Source organism: Dryobates pubescens, chromosome Z, assembly GCF_014839835.1.
Source record: "Dryobates pubescens isolate bDryPub1 chromosome Z, bDryPub1.pri, whole genome shotgun sequence".
NCBI lineage: Eukaryota > Metazoa > Chordata > Aves > Piciformes > Picidae > Dryobates > Dryobates pubescens.
The window spans coordinates 44,993,829-45,004,864 of record NC_071657.1 but is presented as its reverse complement, the minus strand read 5'-3'; the positions used below and the strand labels follow the sequence as shown (position 1 = coordinate 45,004,864).

Here is an 11,036-nt window from a genome sequence, read left to right as displayed (position 1 = left end):
CAGACTCAGTACCTTTAAACTGCACTTTCTTTTGTCAGTTGTCTAAATTCAGTAACTCCTACAAAGCTCACTTGCATTTTATTTCCAAAAGGACTTTAAGGGCTCCACTGACTGTCAAACAATGGATGACATAAGTCCTGCATCTAGCTGAGGAAATGCTGACAGTGAATTCAGTTTGTGCCAATGTTAATTCTAAGACTTGAAAGCCTTGTCTGGGTCGTGTTCATTTGGGCAGCTCAACCTGTGCCCTTCAAAGCCGTTAACATTCTCTTACTTATTATCACTGTTATATAGCTATTATTAGCAATGAAACATCCCTGAGCGGCATAGTGCAACATCTGCATCAAGCAGTGATTGTCATTTACAAAGCATGAAACTTAAAAAGGATAGAAGATGACTGGGTCTCTGACACACAGTTCCTAATGGATGTCAGAGGTAGGAGTTTCTAGACGGGAAGCAGAAAGTCCTGGGACAGGCTGCTAGATGTAAATGTAACATTTTGCTACTGCCAGGGCAAAGCAAGATGTTCTGTCTCTGGTCTCCTTTGCATATGTGCTTAGACATGATGTATTTGGACAAAAAACTTTTGAATCTTTCAGTTTGATCTTACTGATCAGGGCTATATTCCTGGGACACCCAACAGACAATGACTCCAAAAATAGGAACCAGCTTCCAGCTTTGAAGCTGGACCTTGGTATCACAGTCAATGCAGAGTCAGGAGGAAGGGGGAACCTCGAACATCTTCCAAATGTGTTTTTAGCACAGTTTTAGAGAAGGTGAAAAGACAACAGGGAAAGAAGCCATCAGCTGCATGTCTGTAAATGCCTGCCTGACCAATTTGTGAGACTGCTGCAGCCTTAGAGAAACTCTCACAGCCCAGTGGTGGGAGGCTAGTACACAACAACAGCTTTACACCCTCTTTGTGTAGAAGGGAAACGTACACCTATGCAAGATGCCACCATGAAAACAAAGAAAGTACATCATATAGTAAAGCTCATCTTCATGGACAGATCTGGTAGCTGCTCCACCTGGAGCCCCATAATCTGTCACAGGCATTGAGGCAGCATCAATGTTCAAGGCGCAAAAGGAGGAAATAAACTGGTCTCTGTGAAACAGAGCTGAAATGAACAATGGGAAGTGTGAAGTGAAAGCACTAAAATGCAAGTATGACAGCAATGTTTGACTTGAGCTCTACAAAGCTCAGAGGGGACCTTTCAACACCAAGGGCCTCTGACTTTATGAGCAGTTGAATGTGGTGCTGGGATGCCTTCATTTTTAGTAGCTCTAGTTAGAATTAAGGGAGTCTGACAACTTGCAGAATCACTTCCTAAATTGCCTATCACAAATCAATTGAAAATATAAATTTCTTTTGGAAACAAGTTGCTCAGCTGATTGCCTTCTATTACCTTCTATTTTTTTGTTTAAATTTTTGTTCTGTTCTGTTTTTCCTAGCAATCACTAAAGCAATCTTTCCATTAGAAGGAAATATGACTCTTGGAATTAATTCTTTATACAAAGCTGGCAAGAGTGACATTTACTCTAAAATTAAGTTTCTGTGGTAGCATAATGAACAGCCTGCATCTGCTTGCTTGATGCCAAGAATAATTTAGATCAAAGTGGTTGAATTATCTGAGAGCAACGCTAGTAGCAGAAGATTCAATGCATGCTTTAAATATCTTTTTGTTGAAGATTAATCAATCATTAAAAAATGTGTCTCATTTGAAATGCTTGTCAGTAAAAAATCAACTAAAGTAACAAATTACTATGAATAGCAGATGCAACAAATCCTAATTTCAAAAATTTAATTGAAAAGCTTCAGATACTACTATGGACTAGTGAAAGCCAAGAAAAAGTAAAGAATTTTCTGAAATGCATTTTATGAGTAGATTATGCAGTTATTCACCTGAATTAATGCTATTTTGTTATTTAAAGTCTATGAATAACTTGAAAATATGAAATCTCTTTGAAATTTTAAGTGTAAATAACTATTTATCAAAATCAACAATAAAAATCCAGACTGTAGAATAGGATCATTATTGGTTGTTCTAAAATCAGTCAATGAAGGTCAAAAGAGGTAACATGTTACCTATGTGGCCAATCCTGACATACAGAAAATTAAATAAAATTGAATAGCCTTATTTACCATAAATAAATATAATAGGAGAATGAATGTTTATTTTCAAAATAAACAACATTATTTGCCCAAAATCTTTAAAAGTAGTAACAAAAATAGTCCATTCTGTTGATAATTCATCTTAACTGAAGGTACAAACTGTTTTGGCAGTATTTGTAATTGTTTATATAGGATATTGCCTATCTATGGCAATGAAGATTTTGTATGCCAGCCGCTTAATACTTTTAGTACAAAAAACAAGACTCCATCTTTATTCCAGGACTCGACACTGCTGCATCTGTGGTCTCTGTCAAGTTGTTTAAAATATTTTCCTTCATTTCTGCATCTTTCAAAAGTGACAGTTATCCCTGCTGATTAAAAAGGCCATGAGGTTGCAGTAACTTAAGAACAGTACTTTAAGGATCAAAAGCCAGGTGTATAATGTTTAAATAATGTCTTTTTCAGTAGTGATCTCCATTTCGTTATCTTGACTGAGACATGTCAAAAATCTCAAGGACTGATTAGCTTATTTGAAAAGAACAAAACAGTTTCAAGATTCAATATGTAACTGTGAAGGACTATTTATAAACATGATAAATGTTTTTATTTATCATCACTAAGTACAGTAATATTCTAATTTGTTGTGGGTTAGCTAAATATGTTACTTTTGATGTAATGAAAGCAAGTTTGTAAAGGATTTAAAACAAATATATATGTATATGTTCTTTTGTTGGAAAAGACAAGGAAAACCATGAATCCCTTGCAGTTAAAACTCAGTGCTTCCAGGGTTCAGTTTAACTTAATGTTTTTCCCAGAAAAATATCACATAAACAGTACATAAATATTAATAACTAAGTTTTTTTAAAGTATGAGAGAGTTGGAGTTTTGGGGGTCTTTTCATTGTTTTGCCATGTAAAATGGGATGGAAACAGATAAATCACCTTGTAAGGGAATGCCAGGGTGGTGGTATAAATGCCAGGTTTAAGTGGTATAAAGAAGCATCAAGAGTAATGCTTTATTATGTAATTGAAGATAATTTACTATAATCAGTAGAGATCAGAATTTGCAAGAAAATTCACAGCACGACAAACTTTGCTGCACAGGTCTTTTCTCTTTTTCTTTTTTCAATTTGTAATGGACCTACAGAGAAACATTTATTAGATGAGCTTATAGCTGCTCTTGTATCTGGTCTGGCATTGCCAAAACATAGCAAACAATTTTCAAGGTTGTCTAGACTGGATTCTGTCATGAAACCATGTATATAAACTTGCAAGCTGGCTGGTGGAGGGTAAGGGAAAACTCCAGGAAGTACCTGGAATAACCTGTGAATTATTTGATTGGGCAGGAAAGGGATCAGAAGATTGAGACCAGAGCTGTGTGTCTGCTGGAAAAGTTCCCCAGAATCAAGTTATCACTGCCAATGATGTTTCTGCACACACCCGAGGGCCTAGCTGTTCTCCTGTGGGCTCCCTGCTACAATACTGCTGTGCATTCTCGTGCATGATGGGTCCTTTGGAAGCCCTTATACTCCCCTCTGTGTTTGGTTTTGCAAGCAAATGCATATAAAGTAACTTCAGAGACAGGCAAAAAGCAAGCCCCCAAAGCAATCACATATATGTATACATGCAAATATATACATACCTATATATGCCTGTGTATATAACATATATGCAATGGAAACCAAGAGTCCCATCTAGATGATGGCTCTCTCAGAAACAGTCATAGCTGTATTTGCCTTTATAAGCATGGGCATTGCTTGCTTTGACTTCTCTACTTTTTTTTCTCCCTCTGCTCCTCTTCTGAGCTACATTTTAAGCTTCCTATAATTTTCACTGAGTTCACTACACGTCTTTTCTCTGAGTTCATTAAAAAACAAACCAAGTCTTCCAACCTCTTTTCAAAGCAGAGCATACAAATTAAAATCATGTGTGGAATAAAAAAAAAAGGTATGTGTGGGATTGTCTACACTTTTGCTCCATGTTTCAGAAACTACTGAAATCAGGTCCTACAATGTTCAGTTTTATATTTGCTCTATCCCTGTAACAGGGAGGAAATAAAAATAAAAACCCCTTTTCCTCCCTTCATTAAAATGATCCAGACAAGGCTTTTGCACCATTGATACATTCCTGATGTTTCATTTACAAACTGCACACACACACTACATTAAATGTATCTCAGAACTGACCTTGCTTTTACACATTGGCAGCTGATAATTTAACTCTGACTGGCAAAGCAAATCTTGATTGCCAATAGTAATCTAATAATACATTACTTGGAGAGTAAGAAATGCACGACAGCCAGGCTGAGCATCCTTTAAAAGTAGGCATGGGATTTTTAAGCTACAGCATGTATGTATATAATATCTACATATATATATATATATGTAGAGGCATATTAAAAAGTATATAGCACATATATATATATATGTGTGTGTGTGTATATTCCATACATGCACCAGTATTTTTCAAGACAGCTACAAATTTCCACATGCATTAAACTATCTAAAAACATAGAAATAGGCAAGTCTAGTAAGTGGAATTTTCTTAAATTATATTTGAACAATAAACAGTAAGAGTAATACCGCAAAGTACTGCTCTATTCTCATGTTTATCTACAATAAAATTCTAGGAACAATTGTCTCCCAAAACATCCCCTAGTAAAATAAAATAAAATAGAAAAAAAACCAAACCAACAAACCACCCAGTGTCCTATATTTGTATACTCATTGTCAGTTCAAAAATAAAAAAATAAAACCATAAAAATTAATTAAAAAACCCCAACAAAACAAAGAAAGGAGAAAAAAGACATCCCCACTCATAGTTGCATATTTACATTCTTCAAACTGTAGCGGTGAAAAATATTTCTATTAAGTGCAGGACATTCCTAGTGTTGCAGTAGTGACATTTTTAGTAAGTTCTTCATGAAAACATTTCTTTTTGTCTTAAGAGTGATGCATTCCATGACTACGTGAAAACTCTCATTATCCCCTTCACTTGCAGCCAGTAGTTGAGTCTGGATTGAAAAGCTCCTTGTATAATGGAGGAAACAGTGTGTTCACTATATCTGGATGAGACTGCTTAAATACCTGTAGCTTCTCTCCGTGCAAGTTGCAAAGTGCAGTAATGGTTGGTATCTTGGCTATTAACTGTAAGACATTAAAAAAAAAAATAAATCAGTATAAATTACAATTTCTATAATAACTATATTAACATTTTGTTGGGTAACTGAATGCAATACTTTATTTTGAAGTCCATCAAACTACTCATCCAAAGGACCAAGTCTTTTTCTTACCACAAAGGCCTAAAAAACATTGTATTGCAAATTTTAGCCAAAATGCCAAAAATGGTTTTAGCAAAGAACTTCCATCTGGGGCACTTTCTTTTAATGTAGTCTCATTCATGCTAGGATACCACTTAAACATATTAGTGGACTAAACAAAAAGCCGAGTAAGAGAAAACAGGTACAAGATTAAAACAAGCCTTACTTCTCATTATACATCACAAGAACATAGCATGTTGCTTTTGACTTATGTTGATGTACAATGCATGGATAAATGGTTACAAAACACAAGAAAACACAGCAACAACAAAACTCCCCACACATACACAAAAAAACCAAAACACCACAAAAAACCTGAAGAACACAAGAAAAAATGTCACAATCAAGGAGACCCTAGCTCATTGTTTCAACAGTTCACCTTTGTCAAAGTCTCATCATCGAGGTGGTTCTTCTGGATCACATGTTGAAGTGCAAAGTAAATCTTTTCCTGAAGCTTCTGGACCTTCCTAGGCTCTATTAACCATGCTCGATCTGACAAAAATGAAAGAAAGTGCTGAAGTCATGAATGCACAAATGTGAGGCAGGCTCATGTGTGACCAGAGTGTCCCATATTGGCAAGGACTCACAGTAATCATAATTCCCTTGAGGAAGTACTGCATGATTGCCAAGGCATCGTTTCAGAGAAAAATTATCTTAACCTATTAAAGGATCACCTGAGAGTTTAATTATCCAAGTATACAGGAACTCAGTGTTGGCTCTGCATCTATGTGTTTACATCAGGATGTTTGAGATAACAACAGAAGCAGAAATGAAAGAAGACCAAATAATTCTATATTTCTCTCTTGGTAAAATCAGTGTTTTGCTAACTTCATACTGGCTAGGTGAAAAAACATGCCAAATTATCTCAGTGTCTTAAACCATAAATCATAAACATATTTATCAAAACAGTTCTTTGAAAAACAGAATATTATTATTTAAAAATAGAAATAAAAAATACTATTTACTTGGTGAATATTTTGAAACCAAATATTATATTCTGGACAAAAAGACATTGCTTCCTTCAAAAGATTGTTAATAACTCAAAAGACATATGAGCTGTTGCAATGTATTGAAGTGCAAGTTTCTCATGATTTAAAAATATTATCTTTTTAAACAATACAAAATGAAAGATTATCTGGGAGAATAGTAGCTACAGATACAGTTGTTTCAAAACCTAGGTGGCTTCTACTGATTCAGGATACAAACACACAGAATGAGAAGCAACAGATAATCCCAAACCCATTAATTCAACGTGTTTACAGCACTCTTGAGCCTTCTGTTTTCCCTTGCTTCAAACTCGTTTCTTCCTTTGTCTCTTCTTCAAACCAGATCAGTTCTTGAGTATAGATTTTAACTTTCAAACAGGCAATCTGTCTTATCAATGCCCATGAATTTTCATGTAAAAATTGAAAATTGCAGCAAGATTCCTTTCACATTCAGAGCTATTTCACCCACTCTCATTCACTAAAATAATCCTGAGAAATTATATGCCCACCATTTCAATGAGCTCAAATGCCCCAGAGGCTGGAGCTGAATAGTATTTCATCACAGGAGGAGCTGGATTCTGTTATTTGCCTGACTGTCTGTGGAGAGGGGTGTATGGAAAATGTCCATCAGCAAGTACTGAGAAAACAGAAAAAGCAAGCCAGTAGCTAGTTAACAGATGATCAGGAAAAGAAAATAATTATTTTGCAAAGGTTAGAGAATCATGTTCCCAGAAGGTAAGCCAGTGGGTCACGAATAATCACAAACTAATATCTAGACTTCACAGTTTAGGTGGCAAATTTTATGTTATTTCAAAAACATGCTTTTCAACAGTGTTAAATCAAGGCCTATTGTGGGAGTCTGGAGCTAAAAAGATTAATCAGAAGTCTTCAAGGATAATGTTTTTGCCACAAGAATAAGCCTAAAAATAGATTGAGGCTGTTGGAGGACATGCTTAATCGCTTACTGTCCATGCAGCAGGTTGTATATAACACAAGAGTTCTTAGATTCATGACAAGATCTAGGTGAGTCTTTCAAAATTAAGTTATTCTCCCAAAATGTGGTTTCTACCATCTGAAAACCATCTGCAGGTTTGGCTGGAAATCCTCAGGTACCTCTAAGTATATTCACAAAAAATGGGGCTCAATTCAGTTAATATTCCTTCTGACTTTTGAAATAGTCTGCCTTTAATGAGTGCTAAGGCCACTAGCCTGGAGAACAGGGTAGGTGACAACACAAAGGGCAATTTACAAGATCTGTTTCTGCAAAATTTCAGAAGATGGACTGGCACCAAGGAATCAACCAGGCTAGTGTCTAACCACCTGGCTCTCAAGTGTCTGCAGGTGGAGATGCTTCTGCAACGTTTACTGGACTTATTCTGCAATGTTTCAACCTCTGAAATGAGAAATCAAGTTGAACAATCACCTCCAAGCAGAGTGCTTAGGTCCAGTCTAAAGAGGAAAAGCTGGATCTGTGCTCTGAATCAGACAAAAAAACCCTGTTTGACTCTGGGCTTTGCAAACTTAGCAATTACATTAATGGATAGTTTTGTATCCCCTTATACATAACAGTATTGCTCTGTTTACTGTAAATTAACCACACACTGAGATCAAGGGTAGAAGAACCACCTTTCAGGCTGATGGCTTTTGTAGGAAAAAAAATTTTAACATGAGTACTTCCCATAGAGAATCTCTGTGTATCTGTATTAGTGAATGGAAGGACTGGTGCAGGTGTTTTGGTGAAACAGTGCTTAATATTTACATTTTTACATATGTTCCCAAGATTAAACACTTTACTTTGGAGAATATAAAATACCTAGTGTGGAAGGAAATAATTTCTTTCTATATTGTTTACTGTTACAATTTTCTAAGAAAAAAAATGGCATATTTCAATATCAGTTCAATCAGCACTATTTTTCCCTGACTTCCCACTCCTAAATTTAGCAGAACAGGTGACACGGGAATTATTTGCGCAATTCAAAATTGCAGCCTTTTTATAGTACAGATACTGCTTTCACTCATGCACGTGATAGAGAAGTGGGCCTATGTGAAGCTCATGATCTTTAACCTCATGAGGTGTTACTGTGTCCAGTTCTGGACCCCTCATTTTAGGAAAGATGTTGAGTTGCTGGATCGTGTTCAGAGAAGGGCAACAAAGCTGATGAGGAGTTTGGAGCACAAGCCCTTTGAGGAGAGGCTGAGGGAGCTGGGGTTGCTTAGCCTGGAGAAGAGGAGGCTCAGGGGAGACCTTATTGCTCGCTACAACTACCTGAAGGGAGGTTGTAGACAGGTGAGGGTTGGTCTCTTCTCCCAGGCAATCAGAACAAGAGGACACCATCTCAAGCTGTGCCAGGGGAGGTTTAGGCTAGATGTTAGGAAGAAATTCTTCACAGAAAGAATGATTTGCCACTGGAATGGACTGCCCAGGGAGGTGGCGGAGTCACCATCACTGGAAGTGTTTAAAAAGACTGGATGAGGCACTTGGTGCCATGGTTTAGTTGATTAGATAGTGTTGGGTGATAGGTTGGACTCGATGATCTTGAAGGTCTTTTCCAACCTTCTTAATTCTGTATTCTGTAACAAGACCAAGTGCAAGATCCTGCACCTTGGTTAGGGCAAGCCTTGGTATCAATATATGCTGGAGGATGAAGGGTTTGAGAGGATTTAGGGCTATTGGTGGATGAAAAGCTGCACATGAGCCAGCAATGTGTGCTTGGAGCTGAGAAAGCTAACTGAGTCTTGGGTTGCACCACAAGAATCATAACCAGCAGATCAAGAGAGGTGATTCTGCTCCAGTGTGTTGTAAGAACACACTGGAAGTATTGTGTCCAACTCTGGACACAGTACAGGACTTTCCACACAGGAAAGACGTAGACCCATTGGAGTGGTTCCAAAGGAGTGCTGCAGATAAGATCCGAAGGCTGCAACATCCCTACAATGAAGAAAGGCTGAGAGTGTTGGGGTTGCTCAGCCTGGAGAAGACTTTATTTTGGCCCTTCAGTACTGAAAGAAGGACTATAAGAAACATGGGGGCAACCTTTTTTAGCAGTATCCGTTGCAATATGACAAGGGGTAGTGGTTTTAAATTAAAAGGGGTTAGATTTAAATGATATAAGGAAGAAAGCTTTTACCATGAAGTTGATGAAGTACCAGAGAAGTGGTAGTAGCCTCATCCCTGGTAACATTCAAGGTCAGGTTGGACAGGACTTTGAGCAATCCAATCTAGTCGAAGATATCCCTTTTCACTTGCAGAGGTGCTGGACTAGCTGACCTTTAAAAGTTTCTTCCACCCCACATCACACTCTGTGATGATTCTATGATTCCATGCTGTTACAGCCCATCTTTTTTTTCCTATTTAATGTTCTATGACTAAAGTTACACATTTACAGATTATAAAAATAAGTAGTTAGCATACATCCATACTTTCACTTTTTTTTCCTTTTTCTATTAAAAGAACAGGAGATACTGTATGCATGCTTGCAGGTAGGGAAAAGTCAACTTGGACATGAAAAGGGGAACTGTGGATTATTGAAATATTTAATCTTGTAGGAACACCTTTAACCCTGAAGCTTGATTATAGTGAAGAAAACTTTGGAATTGCCTCTATTTGTCTGTGCTGCTTAGCAGAAACAGAAACTGTTATTCAGGAGACCCCTAGCTCTGAAAGTCTGAGATATATTTGGATGGAAAGGTATTACTAGTTAATGGAGAAACTTACAATGCATGCCTGCAATATAGCTAACTCAAAGCCAGCACTGAATTGCTAGCTTTTTCAAGTACTTAGTACAGCTGCCAGCAGTAGAAATGACTGTGGATACTCAGGTAACACAAGCTGCTGGCAGAATGTAAGAAATCTTTGTGCTTTGCAAACAAAATGGACATACACAGAACTGTAGAGCTGAATCAGAATTTTGATGTCCATTTAATGTCCATCTAATGCCTATATGCAGTTCATATCTCACTAAATCAAAAATCCTTTAAAACCAATGGAAAGCTTTTATTACTTAAATAGGTTTTGCCTAGGCCTAAGGCACAGGACACTCTGTGATGCTAGAAGCTTTCTGCAACCAGATTTTGTTGAATAGGACTATAAGTTGTTCTCCTTTCCAAGGTCATCTGGAACACTGAAATGTGACCTCTTTTCCATTTGGCTTGAATTATGTAACTGAATTTTCTTTCTCCATACAGACAATATGCCCAAATCTGGTTCAAAACGCTCTGATGTCAGCTTTGAAATTATCGTATTGTTGCTGTATGTTCACGTAACTTCTACAGCTCCTGTTCCTAACTGTACAGAGATAAACTGAAGAGAAAAAACTTGCAAAAGAGATCTACAGATCCCGCTTGCAATGATCCCACCACTGGCTCCCTGTTTCCTTGGTTTTGTAATGTGAATTCAGCTGGAAACAGTGAAATCACCTTCTGTAGTCTGTGCCAACATCTTACTGAAGAACTTCACAGCCCAGTGGAAAAAAAAAAACAAACCACAAATTCCAGGCTGTTTTCAGCTTTGCACTGAGTCAGAAGAACCTATTGGTTGCACACTTCTGTCATGGTCACAGCTCTGGTCATTTCAGACTGAGAGAGGCCTGATGGATTGGGATCCATGAAGACATTGGAAG

The 11,036-nt window shown here is 37.3% G+C and overlaps 1 protein-coding gene across 2 annotated transcripts in view; it reads right to left on the bottom strand.

Moving 5' to 3' along the window:
- Positions 1 to 4,887: 4,887 nt before the first annotated feature.
- Positions 4,888 to 11,036, bottom strand: part of RORB (RAR related orphan receptor B) — a 155,364-nt gene continuing 149,215 nt past the window's right edge. For both annotated transcript variants that reach the window (XM_054178043.1, XM_054178044.1), the window contains 2 exons: positions 5,811 to 5,923; positions 4,888 to 5,258 (listed from right to left, as the gene is read on the bottom strand). In XM_054178043.1, coding sequence (XP_054034018.1) covers positions 5,103 to 5,258; positions 5,811 to 5,923 — 269 coding nt within the window. In that variant the 3' untranslated portion in view covers positions 4,888 to 5,102. The remainder of the gene's footprint in view (positions 5,259 to 5,810; positions 5,924 to 11,036) is intronic.